This window comes from Chiloscyllium plagiosum, unplaced genomic scaffold (genome assembly GCF_037043375.1).
Source record: "Chiloscyllium plagiosum isolate Xiang-an unplaced genomic scaffold, Cpla_swu_hap1 HiC_scaffold_23, whole genome shotgun sequence".
Classification (NCBI taxonomy): Eukaryota; Metazoa; Chordata; class Chondrichthyes; order Orectolobiformes; family Hemiscylliidae; genus Chiloscyllium; species Chiloscyllium plagiosum.
This window is the reverse complement of record NW_028270161.1, coordinates 52,957,640-52,977,243: the sequence shown is the minus strand read 5'-3', so window position 1 is coordinate 52,977,243 and position 19,604 is coordinate 52,957,640. Positions and strand designations below refer to the sequence as shown.

Genomic DNA, 19,604 nt, shown 5'->3' with positions numbered 1-19,604 from the left:
TGATGTCATATTATAAAGTGTGCATCTGAAAAAGGATAGGGTTCAGTTATAAAGTCACCTTCATTCAGTGTCTGAGCTTAAAGGGAAGACTTGCATTTAAATAGCAGCTTTCATGATCTCTAAATGTCTCCAAGAGACAATTAGAATTAATGTTGAGAAACTAGAGAAAGGATAGCCAGTCTGCACACAACTCCCATAAACAGCGTGCTGATAATGACTAGACCACATGTTTCGTATTATTGACAGACTATTTCTTTTCAATGCTCTGGCACATTGTGAAAGGTTTAGTCTCATACCAATGTAAAATTCAATGGAGGCTAACACTGATTTGCATGATCATTCTTCCTGTATTAAAGGGTCAACTCTTTACTCAGTGGTATTTGCCTTTGGAGGTGGAAACTTGTGCCAAAGTCATGTGCCAGAGACATGAGCCCATTCCCAGCCTGCTACTGTAGTGCAATAGAAAGGGAGTGCTACACTGTTGTGAGGTTTTACCTTTCAGCTGAGACAATAGACTGAGACCCTATCTGCTCTTTCAGGTGGTCATGAGATCACATGACATTATTTTTAATAGCGAGCAGGGGAGCTCATCCCAGTGCCTTGACCAATATTCATCCCTTAAACGTTATCACTTAAATGTATGAGATGCTTTTCATTACTTTGTTGTTTGTAAGTTCTTGGTTGTGCATAGGTTGGCTGCTGAGCTCCCTACATTATAAAACTGGGTCGACTTCAAAAGTATTTTGATCCCAGCTGATGTTATTAATGGACCAGGCAGATCTCATTCTGAATTAGTGGTGCTGGAAGAGCACAGCAGTTCAGGCAGCATCCAAGGAGCAGCGAAATCGACGTTTCGGGCAAAAGCCCTTCATCAGGAAGGCAGACCTCAGCCTAAAACGTGGCTTGTTACATTATATTTGTTTTGTTTTGGTTTTAACAATATGGTCTTTTCCTGCAACACAAGCATGCAGTGTTGTAGATTTTAACAATAAAACAAAAATTTATTAACTAAAAGAAATTAAGTTAAAATAGAAATGAACCATGCTGTTTACCTATAACACAAATTCCAAGATTTTTGTAAACACACTGTAAAAGTATAATGCTTTTAATCCTAAAACATCCCTTTACAAATTCTAAAATAAAACATCCTTTGCACAGTGTTCAAAAGCACTAGTACTGTCTCACAGCAGAGAAAAAATATTTTCCTAACACCTTAATTATATCCCTGTGCTTAAACATACTTAGCTTAAAGTATCCACTTTAGGGTTTAATCCCAACACTTCTCGCTTGGGACTATTACTAACTCCTTACTCTAAGGTGATCTAATTTTGCTATGTTGTCCTGTTTTTAGACGGACTGCTATCTAAAAATTTCACAAAACTGTCCAAACCAAAGTAGAACTAAAAAAAAACGTCACTCCTTCTAAGCTATGGATGTTTCTCCTGAGTTACTTCACTAAGAATCCGTGTCTTGAACGAGGCTGTGAGGTCTGACCCCAGTAACTCCAGCCCATTAACATTAGCTCACCCTCAGAGAGAGTTCATGGAACTGTTTGGAGGAGCTCCTGTTCATTAACAGTGCACACTTCTTACAAGATACTTTGTGGCAATTCACAAGACTCCTTTGACATCACCTTCCAAAGCCACAAGCTCTCTACTTGGAAAGCCAAATGCGGCAGATATACAGGAATGTCACCGCCTGCAAATTCCCCTCCAGGACACACATCATCCGGACTAGAAATAATATCACTGTTCCTTCACTGTTGCCAGGTTAAAAATCCTGAAACTCCCTTCCTAACAGCAGTATTTGAGGCTTACTCCCTATGCAGTAGTTCAAAAAGGCAACTCCATACGACATTCTAAAGGCAATTAGGGACGGGCAATAAATGCTGAAGTTACCAGCAATGCACACATCCCTTGAATGACAACATAAAAATTATTTTGTGAGAAACAGCATGCTGAGTTTAGAAGGGAAAGTTCCTTGCTACCAAACAGCCTTAAATTCTTCCGGAACAAAGATGGTGGAACACTGACTTGTTGCTGTTCAGAAAGCTATTGACAACAAAACAAAACATCCGAATTAGAACGCCAGGCTGGATAAACTGATTAGAAAATAGGAAGTAGAGAGTAACTCAGAACAAGGCATTCAATTAGCAGCGAGATATTGACTCCTAAATTAACCAGATTACTATGGTCATGTTTACAATCTGTTAATGTGGAAAAGATTTCTCTGTCTGTACTCAAGCCTGATGAGTGATTGATGTTTCTTAAGTACTTTAAGATACGTGTGGCCCTTGTAATAACACATCATCGTTTCTTTAAAATAGATGCTGGATATATTCACCAATGGATACAAAGTAAAAATGCACATCTCAAGAGAATATTGAATATTTATCAATATTAACACAAATACAAGGCTTTCTTTGATTCTTTTGACATTCAAGAACTTTGCAGAACTTTCTGCTGAACTAATTCACATTCTACCGTTTTGGGTGTAAAACAATCCTGTCTGGCTTGTTCTTCCCTCAACCCTGAATGCAAGTTGTATGCTGGGGAAGAGGGTGAGGCAGGGTCAGAGAGAGAATGCAGTGAAGAATGTGTCAGCAGTGCTGAGCCAAGGCAAGGAGCCAGACTGAGTGAGGTAATAGATATTTAACCTTCAACAAGCATCAGCTAGTGCTGCAGAATTTTGTCCACTGCATTATATTACTTTTATATTGTTACTCTATTCTTCATGCACAAAGTATGAAGACATCAAAATTGATTAATCATCGTGGCACATAATGACGAGCATTCCTTTTGTGGTTGTTACCATGTTTATACCCAATGATAACACAGTCAGTGCTATGCAGAAGTTGAGAGGGGGGAGGGTTTTACAATCTCCCAGCCCTCTGACACCATCCAGCTACAAGTATTCCTACTGGATTTTTGTATTCAATGCTGGAGCTTCAATCTGCACTTGGCCAGATGGTTTGGAATGAGGTTTCAGTCATGCAACTACAAACTCAGAGGCAGGAATATCATCACTGAATTAATGACTTACGTTTTTGTAGAGTCATAGAATCCCCTATAGTGTGAAAGAAGGCCATTCAGCCCATCCAGTCCACACCAACCATCTAAAGAACATCCTACCCAGACCCTGCTCCAGCCTCCTACCCTTTCCCATATCCTGCATTTCCCATGGCTAATCCACCAAGCCTGCACATCCCTGGACATTATAAGCAATTTAACTTGGCCAATCCACCTAATCTGCTCATCTTTGGGCTATGGGAGGAAGCCAGAGCACCCAGAGGAAATTCATGTAGATTTTGGGAGAACGAGGATGGAATCAAACCTGGGCCCTGGTATTGTGAGCCAGCAGTGCCAACCACTGACCCACTGTGCCACCCCAGCATGTTTTACAGCACAGTTTAAGCCTTCAAACATCTTAAGCACATTACAGCCAATTAAGCACCTTCTGAAGTGTATGAATTGTATAATGAATAGTGCTATTATCTTCTTTATATACCATTGGAATATCAATCTGGAATTGCTACTCAGATCTATGGACCGGGGATTGAATTCTCAATCATTGAATCCAGAGGGAAGACTGATACATACTAAGCCAAGTCTGACAGAATCCTGAAGAAGGGTTACACACAAAACGTTGACCTCCTGATGCTGTTTGGCTTGCTGTGTTCTTCCAGCCTCCTGCTTGTCTACACTGACAGAATCTAAAGACCATTTAATAAAAATTCTCTATTGAAACTAGCCTCAATAAGTGACAATTCCTTTCTGGGTCACTGGACAGTGACTATTGCCAAATTATTCAACAGTTGTGGACTTGTTGGGCCAAAGGGCCTGTTTCCACACTGTAGGGAATCTAATCTAATCTAAGGGGCTCAATATTGAACACCAATGCACATTCCAATAGCAGACAGGCAGTCTGTCAACATAAGGAGTGGCATTCTAACTGATCTGCTGCTGAGACGTCACCTGTATACTCTAGACTGACCATTCCATTGCTCGCATGATGGTGTCAGTGTTAGAAATGCAGGCCTCTTTAGTTTTTTCAGAAGTGTTATCACAGAGAGCTGAGTGCTTTACCACCAACAAAATCACTGTAACTTTCTTTCTTGCTTTTTGTTTTAAACTAGTAACCACCAGCAGCAAAAACTCTCGGGCATCCAATTGATTATTTACAAGCAAAGGCCATTATGGTCAACGCAAACTATCAAAGATGGAGGGGGAGCAGGGAATGGAGGGAGAGCAGCAAGGGATTAAATCAAAATTGAGTTGGAGGAGGAGATAAAGCATTGTATCCTTTGCTGTGCCCTCTTCTCTCTAAACACATTGAGAGCACTAATGGACACCACGTACTCCTTCTCCAAGGACACCCAGACAGAAATGTTATTGCTCCAGAGTTAATAGGGAACAGATAATGCTCATTGGTCTTTGTATTTAAGAGTTCGTGATTTTCTCTTGCTGGTCATTACACATAATTTGATTAATTGGAAAACTTGAGTGATTTAATAGTGATAGTGTAAAGTGACACGGGTGATGATGGGAATAAAGCCTTTCAGTTGTGTATGCTAACAATAATGAATAATAAAAAAAAGGTTGATTTTGGTTCTTGCAGCATACTGGTGATGTCCCTATCTCTGTACCAGGAGAATCTGGGTTCAGGTCCCACTTATTCCAGAGAAGTGCAACAACCTCTCTGAACAGGTTAATTGGAAAATATAAGAGTTGGTGATTCAGAAAGGAAGAGCTGATGATGGGTCTTCAAAAATTAAAAATCATGTTTTATTTCCTGCCCCTGGAGGGCAGTGCTTGTAACTTTTTATTTTAGTTGGTGGCATAGGTGCTTGATGGTGTTTTGCCAAAAATGAAAGCTGGTGATTTAGTGATTAGATTTTTAAAAAACTAAACAGGAAAGAGATGGGATCCTCTTCATTGGAGGTTGATGTCTAGATGGGAAAGTGTTTTGAAGGGCAAGGTGATAACTGTTTTTGTGCTAAACAGTAGATTTATAATAAAATCCTTGTAGACCTCTTGGTGCCTACTTCAATATATAGATCTCAGTCTGTTAAACAACTGGCCTCCTGATTTCCATCTTCCGTAAACTTGAGCTCATTTAAATCTCTATTGCCTGTCCACAAAACAGTACCAGGTCATATTTACCCTATATCTGTGTGCTCACTGACCTACCTTGGCTCTTAATTCAACAGCACCTCCATTTTAAAATTCTCATCCTGTTTCTAAACCCCTTTTATACTCTCCTCCCCGTCTCTGTCATCTCCTCCAGTCCTATTGCCATCTTAAATACTCTGCGTGCCTCTAAGTCTGGCCTGTCACACATGCAGCATTTTAATTGCTTCACCATTGGCAGCCATGTCTTTATCTGTATAACCCTCAGTTTCAGAATTCCTTCAATTTTTGGGAATCTCTCTCTCTGCTTCTTAAAGACATTGTTTCAAACCTAGCCCTTTGATCAAACTTTTCATCATTTGCCCTACAGATGGCCTGACCTGGTTCCATGTCAAACATTGTTGGCTCGTAAGGTCAGCATAACCCCCTTGGGATTAGAGAGGTGGAGGACTGGAGACCAGGTCAGCGTAAGGTCAGCGTAACCCCCTTGGGATTAGAGAGATGGAGGACTGGAGACAAGGCTAGCCTGGGGGTCTCCATATCTCAGGCAAGGGGAGAGGTTGAGAAGGCAGGACTTTGGTGGTAACCTCAGCCAGCGTGGGAATCGAACCTATGCTGCTGACACATCACTCTGTATTGCATACCATCCATTCAGCCACTTGAGTTAACCAACCCCACGTGTTGGCAATTACTCACTAATGAGTATGATTATCTGCCTGGAAATTCCAGGTTGCTTGGATCTGTGGATTTTTGTCCTGGAGCCAGATCTCCAACCACACATTTGGGAGGTGTTTTCTAAAGGTAGAATTCCTCTGTGCCTTGTATGGGATATTTCTTAACATCAGTAGACACGTAGCCCTTGGCAGAAGGTAAACCCAGTGTCAAGGAAACCTTGCTGATTGGGGATCTCTCTGATCTTGCGGCCTCCCATCCTCTTTTGCAGCCTTGGTATCACTCAACTATCTTCCCACTTGGTCATCCTTGAGGACTTGGATTGAGCTATGTCTGGCCTTATGGTCATAGGTGGCCCTGCCAGGTGTTGAGAACTCCAGAGGACATTGCCTTGGGATCAATGGACCCCCTCAACCTGTCCAGCACAGCAAGGCGGCAATCCAGTGAATGGGCAAGACCCCATTAACCTTCCTGTAAAGCTCCTGGTGGACGTTTCAATGCACTAAAAGCACTCGATAAATGCAAGTTGTTGTTGTAAACCCTTGTCCTGAAGGCACTGGGTCAATATTTAAAACGAAGGACAGCAACGCAGAGAAAATACACTATTTAAAATAGAAAAGCGTTATCTGACTTCTTATTTACAAACAGAAACGCTGAAATATTTAATGTAAATCAGTGTCAGTTGAGATTCCTGGCCAAATCCCGCTATATCTGTCGCCCTCCAATAGGATTCTCTGGTCATTGTATAGAAAAGTTGGGTGAACATATTATTCTCAAAGAGAACAGAAAATTAAAGTGCATGGAACAAAAGTTGACTGTTGATGATATTAACCAGTACAGGTCGACAGACAGAGGGGGGTGGGGGGTGAGGATTAAGCTGTTTACGGGAAATGGGCTGGATACTGGAGACTCACGTGGTAAAGACACATCTTTTGCGACTGGGTGTGCTCCTTCTTCCCGAGGAGCCCCTTCCTCCCTCCCTCCGAAGTGGGGAGATGACTGTGTCGCTGTGAGGGGACTCTCACGGGGCGGGTTAAGGCGCTTCAGGAGCGAGCGCTGAGATTTCCAATGAGGATCCCAACGCTTGGGGCAGTATTTCTTTTACTGAGTCAGAACCAGCGCTGAGCCCCCAGAGCAGAGATCCAACTTTCTGGCAGCCTGTTGAAAGGGGGCTTCTCTTCGAAACAGAACAATGCCACTACTCAGGTCACTCTCGGTGACCTCTTTGAGCGGGCTCCCTTTCTGGGAGGATGAAAGTTTGCCTGTGGAAGATTTGATGTTCTTTGAGATTTCATGGGAAGTCACTAACAAAGGTCAGTAACCGGTCTCGGCTGCAGAAGCGACCCCTCCCCACTCTCTTGGGAGGCTTTGAGGTGCTACTTCGATGCCAGATTTTACAAGGACCGCTTAATTTCCGAACAAGCCACTTTAGCTTGGTCTCTTTTGGGGTGGGGAACCTTCGAGTTAACCTTTAGTTTCGCTGCCCCGTTGTATTATCAGCTCTCTGGACCTTTTGACCTTCTCCAAGTTGCTCATTAACTTCTGTCCAGTTGACATTCTTTGCGAATGGGGCCAGGGGACGGGGTTGGGGGGGAGCTGCAGCGGTTTGATTTAGAAAACGCAGAATTGTTCCATACAAAATTACATCCTCCTTTTCCCTCGCTTTTATTTAAAACTTCGAATACACTAGAACAGGGTTCCCCAAAGCCTAAAACAGTATCTATGACTTCTAATTCTCCTGAAGATTGAGTTTGCCTTTTTTTTCAAATAAAAACGAATGATCTTCTGTTTTAAATAGTGTTGCAAATAATTGAATCATTGGAACAGAGTAGGTCAGTGAATTCCTGCAGACTATTGTGAAACCTGTCCATTCAGTCGTATCATATGCCTATCTCAATCCCATTTACTTCAGTTTTAAGTGCAATTAACCAGCAAGCTGTTAAAATCTGTTTTGAAAATTCTCAGCCTCATGGGAGAGAGAGAGAGATTTCCATGTGGAATAAGTGCACCCTGAATTACTGCTAAATGCCCCTCTCGTTTTAAGTCTATAGCCCTTTTTGGGGGCTGAAAAATTGCTTCAGAAAATCCCAAGTCAGCCCCATCCTTACATCCTGAAAACAAGTTAACAATTTATGTACCTATTTAGGCTTTGAGATCTTTTTTACATTGGTGAATCACATGGGTTGAGACTATCTATTGTTTCAGAATTGCAATTGACAATTTCCTTTTAAAAATCAAAAATTTAAAGCCCTTGCCTCTATTTTGAATGTTCAGAGGTTCTTGGCCTTGTGGTGTTAGAGGGTCTGCTGAAGTAAGGATAGCACTGTCTTTATTCAGGAAGTGTTTTACTATGTTATAATCTTGGCACAAGGCTGAGACAGCAAGATTGTGTGACAGTGTCACTACTTGTGATTTCTCATTAGCATATTACAATCAGACTTGATCTCCGATAATACATTGACTGAGTTTGTTCTGAGATGGAAATGTGTTGCTGGAAAAGCGCAGCAGGTCAGGCAGCATCTAGGGAACAGGAGAATCGACGTTTCGGGCATTAGCCCTTCTTCAGGAGTTTGTTCTGAGCCAAGTTGCTGGCAATACCCAATGCATGATGCTTGTATTGCATTGGAAATGGGAGCAGTTTGGCACCACAAATAAAAGCTGTGCTAATTCAAGAGAGGAAACCAGGAATTGGGATGAGGGGTTTGACCTGGGGGGGTAAGTTGAGAAATAGGTTCCTATTCAGAAGATATGGCACCCCAAGAGCTGAGAGAAAATGGAGGTCCATCGAGGAGTCCAGTTGGCGCAAGGAACTAGGTGAGGGAAGAATCGTGATTTCACCAGCAAAACACATGTAGTTGATAGAGTAAACATTGCTACTGCTCAGCCTGGTGCTTCTCTTTGGTTTTAATTCATTTGTTGGGTGAGAGTGTTGTGCAAGGCCATAATTTTATTGCTTCTCCCTAAATGACATTGATTAAAAACTGAGCTATTACTTTCAACTTCTGCATTCTGTGGTGGAAAAGTATAGTAGCGGTTTTATCAAGAAAGCTGTAGGCTATTCGCCCAGTGACAATAAAAAGGCAATGCAGCTCTTATGTAAGAATGATAATGGCTTGAGGGGAAAATTGCAAGAGGTGGCATTCCCACATTTCTGGTGCCCTTGTAGATGGTAGAGATCGTGTGCTTAGAAGATGCAATCAAAGAAGCCTTTGCAAATTGCCGTAGTGCATCTTGTAGATAGTAATACACACTACTGCCAGTGGTGTTGGATGTAAATGTTTAAGATGGTGGATCAGGCTGCTTTAGCCAAGATAGCATTTTGAGCTTCCTGAGTGTTTTTGCAGGTCCCACCTTCCAGGCAAGTGTTGAGTATTTCAATTGGGGAAAATGGAAATAAGTCTCAGGAGCCAATGGAGCAGTTTGAACCCACCGATGGCAGGTGGAACTCAGGCCTGAAGAACTGGAATACGTTGAGTGTAGTCTAACTAAGTAGAAGAAAAGATCTGAGGTGTCAGTCCAGTTCCACTCACTTCAGTGGGATCTATTAATGGGAGAGAAGACACAGCTAGTTTTGTTTCTGCCTTCCCAGGAAGGTGTAACCAAGGTTCATTTGGTTTCCTTTGTGCAACTGCCTGAAGGCAGACTTGGTAACCGGCTGGACTGTGACATTGGCAAATCCTGGACAGGGAGTGTTCCACACTCTAGATCAAACTGGAGCGTTGGTCTGTCATTGGGGAAGCTCCCAGTCATTGCTCTTCTTCTGGTAACTTCTGCTGACTGGAAAACTTAACTTTTCTTTTCTACAAATGTCGGGACTGAGAACTGCTAGTTATAAGGTGCTGGTGAGACTACATCTGGAGTACTATCAGTAGTTTTGGCCCCATTTTGTTTAAGGAAAGATATTAGGGGCAGTTCAGAAAACGTTCACTCGGATCTTGTTGAAACATATTGGATTCTTAAGAGGCTTAACAGAGTAAACGCTCGGAGGATGTTTCCCCTCGTGTGGGAGTCTAGGACCAGAGGGCATAATCTCAGAATTTAAGACTGAGTTGAGGAGAGTTTATTCTGCGGGTTGGGAGTCTTTGGGATTTTTTTATAACCTTGATTCTTGATGAATCGGAAACTAAGGGCTATGGGGAAAGGGCTGGAAGGTGGATGTGAGGAATGTTAGAGAGTGGCAGAGCAGATTTCAGGGAGTTAACAGCCTATTCCTGTATAGGCTTCATCCAGAGGCTCACTGATAATATTGCCTTGTATGGTGACCAGTCATCTGAGAACAAACCTTGCCGCTCAGTGAGCAAACCTCCATCCAGAGCCTCCACCTGAGCTACATATTTCTCAACACTCACTAACACCTATGGGCGCAATATGCTAAAACTGGCTCGAGCCTACTCCTGTTCCTATTTCTTATCTTATGGTCTCATTTATGATCTCTAAGAACATACAATGGATCAATTCTGCTGCATTATGTGATCTCTTTTGTATAGACGGAGAGCACTACACGGGCTGCAAATATCCAATTCATACTCTAGGCTGGAAGTTTTCCACTGGTCTCAAAACCTAATTTTCAATTTGCTATTGGTATTAATTAACTTTTTGTACTTTATTTTTGTCCTCTGGTAATTTTGAATCGTTTCACCTTATTGGTAATGAAGATGTAAAATGCTAATTTTGCCATGCCATAAAGTACTTCAGCTCTCCTTGAGTACACAAGCATTTTTACAGGGTGGTGTAAATGAGTGGTAAAAATGTGGATCTTGAATCTTTTGGGGAGTTGTTTTTTGTTTGAAGATCATCAAGCTAGATTTACTGTTGGGGCTCCTCTGAATTGTGTATGGTCACTATGAGCAGAATGGGGCAGATAGAGTAGAGTACATTACTTTGGATTGTCATAGCTATGTGATTGAGTTGTACAGCACAGAAACAGATCCTTTGGTGCAACTTGTTCATATCGACAGAATATCTCAAATTAATGTAGTCCCATTTGCCAGCACTTAGCCCATATCCCTTCCTAGACATATACCCATCCAGATGCCTTTTAAATGTTGTAATTGTACCAGCCTCCACCACTTCCTCTGGCAGCACATGCCATACATACACCATCTTCCGTGTGAAAAAGTTGCCCTGGGTCCCTTTTAAATCTTTGCCCTATTATTTAAACCTTTTGGACTCCCTTACACTGGAGGGAAAGACCTTGGCTATTCACCCTATCCATGCCCCTCATGATTTTATAAACTTCCATAAGGTCACCCCTCAGCCTCTGACACTCCAGGGAAAACAGCCCCAACCTATTCAGCCTCTCCCTATTCCTCAAACTTGATAGCATCCTTGTAAATGTTTTTGCACCCTTTTCAAGTTTAGTAACATCTTTTTAACAGGGAGATGAGAATTGAACATAAGTTGTTTCTTCTATAACTCAATAGTCGCATTGCTGTACAACCTTGCATGATAACAAAAATCGTGCTATACAAATAAAACTTGGTGTTGGCAATATAATCGCTTTATAGTCAACACATTAGTGAGTTTGGAGAAGATTTGTAGCTCAGGTTGAGATTCTGGATGTAAGTTTGCTGACTGAGCTGGAAGGTTCATTTTCAGACGTTTTGTCACCATGATGTTACATCCCGCGTCATAGAGATGTACGGCATAGAAACACCCTTCAGTCCAACCCGTCCATGCCGACCAGATATCCCAGCCCAATCTAGTCTCACCTACCAGCGCCTGGTCCATATCCCTCCATACCCATCCTGTTCATATACCCATCCAAATGCCTTTTAAATGTTGCAATTGTACCAGCCACTTCCTCTGGCAGCCTATTCCACACACTCACCATGAAAAAGTTGCCTCTTAGGTCTGTTTTATATCTTTCCCCTCTCAGCATAAACCTATGCCCTTTACTTCTGGACTGCCCCACCTCAGAGAAAAAAAAACTTTGTCCGTTTATCCTATCCATGCCCCTCATGATTTTATAAACTTCTATGAGGTCAATCCTCAACCTTTGCTCCAGGGAAAACAGCCCCAGCCTGTTCAGCCTCTCCCTATAGCTCAAACCCTCCAACCCTGACAACATCCTTGTAACTCTTTTCTGAACCCTTTTCATGTTTCATAACATCCTTCCGATAGGAAGGAGACGAATTATAATAAATAGAAAGCAGGACGTAACACCAGTGCTTTGCCAGAGGCTCACTGATGGTGTTACCTAGTGTAGTGATGAAACATCTGAAAACGAACCTTGCAGCTCAGCAAGCAAACTTACGTTCATAGTCAACATGTTTTACAAGTTTGCATTTTAGAAACAGTGTCTCCTTTCACCAATCACATTACAGTGAATTTGTGATAATGAAAGGTGCATTATAGTAGATCTGACTGTAAGAGGCCTTACTGATGTCCTGCACAGTTTCAGCATGACATCCCAACTCCTATACTCAATGCACTGGCCAATAAACCAATTGTATCAATACCTTATTCACTACCCTGTCTACCTGTAACTTCACCTTCGAGGAACTATGAACCTGCACCACAAAGTTCTTGATCTGGCAACACTCCCCAGGACCCTATCTCTGTATGTGTAAGTCCTAAATCTCTCAATACCAGGTTATAGTCCAACAGGTTTATTTGGAAGCACTAGCTTTCGGAGAACTGCTTCAGGTGGTTATGGAGTCCACAATGAAGGAGCAGCGCTCAGAAAGCTAATGCTTCCAAATAAACCTGTTGGACTATAAACTGATGTTGAGTGATTTTTAACTTTTTGTACACCCCAGTCCAACACCGGCACCTCCAAATCATGTATAAGTCCTGCCCTAATTTGCCTTACCAAAATGCAACACTTCACATTAATCTATATTAAACTCCACCTGCCACTCCTCAGATAAGTGCTAACACATGTTTAAAAGAGATTGCTGAGGAACGGTGGAGTAAAATCACAGGAGGATGTTGAAGGCAAGATTTGTGACTTATAAATCAGTTTGTGAAGTTGAAAATTCAGTGGAAAAAGGTGAAGATTGTGCACTTGGTATCAGTATTCATGGTGGAGTATGGCATCAATATACTGGGCAGATGATTTAGTCCATTGCCATATTGGAGATGTAAGCAATCTATAGCTAACTATTAGAAGCCAGTGTTGGGTTACTGCTTGGCAGCCTGAAGTATCCACTTTTAAATTGTGGAGTGCCACAGGGATTGGTGCTGGGACCACAATTATTTATAATATATATGTGTGAATGTGCCGTAGCTAAGTTTGCAGATTGCCCAAAAATAGATGGCGAAGCAAGTAATGAGAGAGACAGAAGGAAATAGATATGCTCGGCAACTGAGCAAATATGTAGCAGATGCAGTATAATGTGAGGAAAATGGGAGGTTAGACACTTTTAGCAGGATGAATAGAACAATTCAATCTCACTGAATTGGAGATTCTGCAGCACAAAAAAATTTGGAGTGTCCTCATACATAAATCACACAGTGCTCGCATTCAAGTTCAGGTAATAGGGAGTGGAGAACCAAAATAGAAACTTCTTGCTAATGCTATACAAAGCACTAATTAAACCACTGTCACACTTGCTTTCAGTTGGAGGTATCTATACTGTAATCCAGACAAAGGCTAAAGTCACAGCAGATGAATGGGGAGAAAACTATGTGCTAATTGGCCCATATTATGAACATAATGTGAAGACGCAAGTGGAAGTATGTGAGCCAAATAACGCAGCTGTGAAAAAGGCCATAGATTCTTTGAAATTCCAGGGATTTCAGGTAAGGACTAGCCTCTCTGAAGTACTTCCATATGTGAACATTGATTTATATGCTATCAATGCCATTAGTTTTATCAAAGCTAGATTGTGATGCTGAACAGGTATTTGACTCTTGAATTGTAGTTTTTTTTGTGACTTCTCTCTACTTTCTAGAGCCGTTTGATGAAACTGAAAGGTTTACTGTCATTTTTGAGAGCAGTTAAGAATCCATTACATTGCTGTATATTTGCAGCCGGATCATATAAGGATGGCATGCTTTCTTCCCTGAAGCACATTAGTGAGGCAGATATTTTTTAAAAACAATTTACATTTTTTCATAATAAACCTAATAATTGAACTTAATTTGCCCACAATGAGATTCGCTCTCTCGCTCTAGGCCACATGTCATCACCTCTAGATTACAATTGCCATAACATCACTATGCCACTGTACCATTTCATAGAACATCACAGCGTAGAACAGGCCCTTCAGCCCTCGATGTTGCGCCATCCTGTGGAACCAATCTGAAGCCCATCTAACCTACACTATTCCATTATCATCCATACAACTATTCGATGACTATTTAAATGCCCTTAAAGTTGGCAAGTCTACTACTGTTGCAGGGATTGTGTTCCATGCCCCTACTACTCTGAGTAAAGAAACTACCTCTAACATTGGTCCTATATCTATCACTCCTCAATTTAACGCTATGTCTCCTGAGGAAAAAGGCTTTCACTGTCCACCCTATCTAACCTTCTGATTAACTTATATGTCTCAATTAAGTCACCTCTCAATCATCATGTCTCTAATGAAAACAGCCTCCAGTCCCTCAGCCTTTCCCTCCATACCAGGCAACATCCTAGTAAATCTCCTCTGACCCCTTTCAAAGCTTCCATGTCCTTCCTATGATGCAGTGACTAGAACTGTACGCAGTACTCCAAATGTAGCCATAACCAGAGTTTTGTACAGTTGCAGCATGATCTCATGGTAGTGGGATTGAGTTTCAGAACCAACAAAAGCTAACACACCGTAGGGTTGTTAAGAAGCCATATCAACCTGGGTGGCAATTTTCAAGGATCTATATACCTGGACACCAAGATCTCTCTGCTCATCTATACAACCAAGAATCTTACCTTCAGCCCAATGCTTTGCATTCAGTTACTCCTTCCAAAGTGAATCACCCCTCTCTTTCCCACACGAAACTCCATTTGCTACATCTCAGCCCAGCCGTGCAGCTTATCTGTGTCACTCTGTAACCTACAACATCCTTCATCGTTATCTACAACTCTACCAACCAATGTGTTATCTGCAAATTTACTAACCCATCCTTTTATGCCCTCATCCAGTTCATTTATAAAAATGACGAACAACAGTGGACCCAAAACAGATCCTTGCGATACCCGACTAGTAACTGAACTCCAGTGTGAATATTTCCCGTCAAACACCACTGTCTTTCAGCTAGCCAATGTCTAATCCAAAACCCTAAATTCCCCTCAATCCCATGCCTCCGTATTTTATGCAATAGCCTACCGTGGGGAACCGTATCAACCGTCTTACTGAAATCCATATACACCACAGCAACTGCTTTACCCACATCCACCTGTTTGAACACCTTCTCAAAGAAATTAATCGGGTTTGTGACCTTCCCTTCACAAAATCATGTTGACTATCCCTAATCAATTTCATCCTTTCTGGATGATTATAAATCCTATCTCTTTTAACCCTTTCCAACACTTTACCCATTCCCTCATTAGTTTAGAAATTTAAAAGACTTGTTGTAACCAGCCAGGTTATAATATTATGCAAAATATTCACAAAAGCCTTTCTCGATCAGTAGGAGCCTAACTGTACAATCTCTGCTTTCAGGTTTGCTTCGGCAGATGGCTAATAGAAGGTAATCCGTATGTGCTGTTGTTTGACATTAGCTCCGCAGCCTGGAATCTGGACAAATGGAAAGGAGAATTTTGGGATACTTGCCACATTGGCATACCTCATTATGACAGTGAATCAAATGATGCTGTAATCTTTGGTTCCTTAACTGCCTTGTTTTTGAAAGAGGTACATTTGACCTTAATACCATTTTGCAACTTGATTTAATGCTTCAATTGTTACATACATATCTGAGACTCTTGCAATATTGTGAATTTGTGCAAAATATTCCAACATCAAACCTTTATAACATAACATAAATATTTCTCTCCCATTCCTTCCTTCCGCACCACGGAACGGGTTTAGCTCCTACCCTGATGAATGTGTCCGTAGCATGCTCTCCTGGATTATTGGTTATATTGGTCAACTCTCTTTGTCTCGAGCCAAAAGGATGAGTAGTTTGTGAAGTGAAAGAGAATTTCCATTGGGCTACATGAAATCACCAGCTCAAAATTCATTGCAATTCCACTTGGGTTAGACCTTGGCAAATCGAGCTCTAGAACCTTTTTATTTAATGCATATTAAATAAATATCATCTGACAGCCCGGCATTCTTTTTGTTTTTGAACTTAATAAGTAGCCTCCAGTTTGAATTCTTGCTGGTGTTGCCTACCACTCTGGAAGGAGTTGACAATATGCTGTGGTGAATCATGAGCAAGTTAGAATAACACCAAATCATACACTTTACCCATTCCCTCATTAGTTTAGAAATTTAAAAGGCTGTTGTAACCAGCCAGGTTATAATATTATGTGAAATGTTCACAAAAGCCTTTCTCAATCAGTAGGAATCCATCCTAACTGTACAAACTCTGCTTTCAGGTTTTGTAATGAGAGGGATTCCTCCTGTTAATGTTTTTGTTTTACTATGATTGCATGATTTTTATTTAATCTTGGCATCTACAAGTTTGATGGCTTACTGATTCTCACCCAGTGTTTACATCTGATGCCTGTTTATTTATTTGATGTTAAAATGATTTCCATTGTTTACCAGCTTACTGATCAGTTCCACGGCAAACCAAACATCATTGCCCAGTTTCACGAATGGCAGGCTGGAGTGGGGCTCATACTGAGCAGAATCCGAAAGTACCCCATTGCAACAATCTTCACTACTCACGCCACGTTACTGGGCAGGTACCTCTGTGCTGGCAATGCTGACTTTTACAACCTCCTTGATAAGGTGAGCTGGTTAACTGACTGACTGGATCAGTAATTATTTTGCCAGATTACTTCAGAATTGAAAGATAGATCTGTTAATTAGGTTTGAGTTTTATTCATTTGAAGATTTTACTGCATCATTTTACTTTATGCATTGTTTTCTCAAATTTACAACTTGTTTTCTTCAGAAGTTATCTATAATTGGGGCGGCCTGGTGGCTCAGTGGTTCGCACTGCTGCCTCTCAGCGCCAGGCACCCTTGTTCGATTCCCACCTCGGGCGACTGTCTGTATGGAGTTTGCACATTCTCCCTGTGTCTGTGTGGGTTTCCTCCAGGTGCTCTGGTTTCCTCCCACAGTGCAAAGATGTGCTGGTCAGGTGAATTGGCCATGCTAAATTGCCCATAGTGTTAGGTGCGTTATTCGGGTAAATGTAGGGTAGGCAAGTGGGTGTGGTTGGGTTACTCTTCGGAGGGTCGGTGTAGACTTGTTGGGCCGGAGGGCCCGTTTCCACACTGTAGAGAACCTAATCTAATCTAATTTTGATTCATAGGAGCAGACGTAGACCATTCGGCCCATCAGGCCTGCTCTGAAATTCAGTGAAATTGGGCTGGTCTAAATAATCGTCAACTCTGCTTTCCTACTTTTCCCTCATAACCCTCACGGATTCAAAATGTCTGTCCAGTCTTGAATTTAATTAATGACCCAGCCTCAACAGCCCTCTGCAAAAAAAAGAGTTCTGCTGATCGATTATTCTCGAAAGAAATTACTACTCATTTGTCATATAAGTACAACCGCTTTCTGCTGAGAATATGCCTTCCAGTTCTGGACTCTGTCACAAGGGAATCAACCTTTCTGGATCTGCACTGTCAAGCCCTCTAAGAATCTTGTATATTTTGTTATCAATAAGCAAGTAAATGAAGGTTAGAGAGGGTAATGGAAGCTATCTGCTGGCACTGTGGTTTGTAGACAACAGGACTTTATTTCTCCCCAGATTCCCATATCTTTAGGAAATGTCTGTCACGTGCTGCAGCTCAAATGATGGAGCTGGAATGACTCGAGTTTGAAGCACTCCGAGATAATATAAGGGAATAGGGAGAGTTTTGGGGAAGTTTGCATTATCTAGAAGTCACCTCTGAGGAAAGCACAAGTCTAGGAAGGAGAGAATGTCATTAAGAAGCTGAAAAGCAGACCCTTGGGCAAGAGCATCTGCCTTTAACTTCTCCTCACGCGCATGATGTACTCAGTACCTGACAGGATAAAGACTAGAGGGAGAGTGGCTGCAATGTGCAACTAAGCATAATGGCTTAGGAAGCAGCTTGTTGTGAATTGGATGGGCAGAGATCCAAATAGGAATATTGTAGTGAGAAGGGGGCTGTGTAATTGGAGGGGTTAGCCAATATTATATACAGACATGAATAAAAGCCTCAAAGGATGTATTAACCACTCATACCAGGGCAAAGGCTGTCTCGAGCAGCCAGGTAGGTTTTACAAAATAGAGGGTGTGTAACTCCAGTTGTCGTAGTCAGTGTTAACTCACATGACTGATAGGCATAGAGAGGATCTACCATTTGAGGGAGTATCCATTGAGATGTGAAATTTTAAAAAGCTGTTTTGCTGTCTACCTAGAGAGACACCAATTGCTGTGACATCAGAAGAGTCAAAATGATAACAGCACTTACCTTTTTTTCCTAGAAAAAGGAATAAATATTTAAATAACTTCAGGTTGAATTGCATCCAAGTTCTTTAAAGAATTCGAGGCGTTATAGTTTACAAGGAATTGGGATGTGGTGTGGGAAACTTAATTAATAGCTGTCTGGATGAAAGATGCCAAAGCAGAACAAGAGGCTAAAGGGTAAGTATTCAGGGTGGCAAGAAGGGGAATGCCATAAGCATGCCCGTCTGCTGAATAGCTAACATCCTACTGATATTTAATGAGGAAGATAATTTATTAAATGAATGTTCAGTGAACTAACTGGTAACATTGCCATGATGAATGATATAGTCATTATTGAAGGAGAGAAGATAAAATCAGCTAACAAGGTGAAGAGCTATCAAAAACAAATTACTGGAAAGACTCAATAAGTCTGGCAGCATCTGTAGAGAGAAGTCAGAATTAACCTTTCTGGTCCAGCGATCCTTCAGAACTGACAGAAGCTAGGAAAATGTTGATTTCTATGCAGAAAATGGTTTGAGGGGAGGTGGTGTGAATAAATGATAGATGGGGATAGAGCCCAAAAAGAGAGAAGAATAGTTGGACAGACAAAGGAATGGATAACATTCATCCCAGGAGGAAGAATACTAGTTACTAATTGGGGCTGTTAGTGGCTAACGATGGTTGTAGATAATATTGACCGTGTGATAACAAGGCTTTGTGTGTGGGGTAGAAGAAGCATTCTCAAGCCCTAAAATTGTTGATCTCGATATTGAGTCCAGAAGCTGTAGAGTTCCGAAGTGGAAAATGAGGTGCTGTTCTTGCAGCTTATCTGAGCTTTGCTGGAGCACTGCAGCAAGCCTGACTCAGAAGTTTAACCAGGGAATAAGTGACCGGTAAGTGTTGAAGTGACAGGCAACTAGAAGCTGAGGGTCATTTTTTTGTGAAACACCTACATTCTGTCAGCAAAAAGTGGTCACCCAGTCTATGCTTCATTTCCCCAAATTAGAGGCAACCACATTGTAAGCGGGGAGTGTAGTAGACTAGATTGGATGAAGTGCAGGTAAAGCACTGCTTCACCAGGAAAGTGTGTTTGGGCCCTTGGATACTGAGGAGGAAGTAAATAGGCAGGTGTTACACATTCTGTGGTTGCAGGGGTTGGTGCTATTGTGGGTGGGGGAGGGGGTAAGGGTGTTGGGAGTGGAGGGCTATGATGTCCTGCAGAAACCTTCTTGTGGAAGGCTGACCAAGGAGGGGAGGGGAATATGTTTCTGGTGGTAGCATCTGATAGAGGTAGTGGGAATGGCAGGTAATGATTCTCTGGATGCAGAAGCTGGGAGGGGT

The 19,604-nt window shown here is 41.8% G+C and overlaps 2 protein-coding genes across 3 annotated transcripts in view; one reads left to right on the top strand and one right to left on the bottom strand.

Annotated features, from left to right (window-relative positions):
- The window catches only part of kiss2 (kisspeptin 2), a 28,723-nt gene extending 21,889 nt beyond the window's left edge, over nucleotides 1-6,834 (bottom strand). For both annotated transcript variants that reach the window (XM_087999682.1, XM_087999681.1), the window contains exon 1: nucleotides 6,716-6,834. The gene's annotated coding sequence lies outside the window, so the exon portion shown is untranslated. The remainder of the gene's footprint in view (nucleotides 1-6,715) is intronic.
- The window catches only part of gys2 (glycogen synthase 2), a 47,676-nt gene continuing 34,834 nt past the window's right edge, over nucleotides 6,763-19,604 (top strand). The window contains exons 1-4 of the mRNA XM_043713433.2: nucleotides 6,763-7,114; nucleotides 13,366-13,547; nucleotides 15,392-15,583; nucleotides 16,445-16,630. Coding sequence (XP_043569368.2) covers nucleotides 6,994-7,114; nucleotides 13,366-13,547; nucleotides 15,392-15,583; nucleotides 16,445-16,630 — 681 coding nt within the window. The 5' untranslated portion in view covers nucleotides 6,763-6,993. The remainder of the gene's footprint in view (nucleotides 7,115-13,365; nucleotides 13,548-15,391; nucleotides 15,584-16,444; nucleotides 16,631-19,604) is intronic.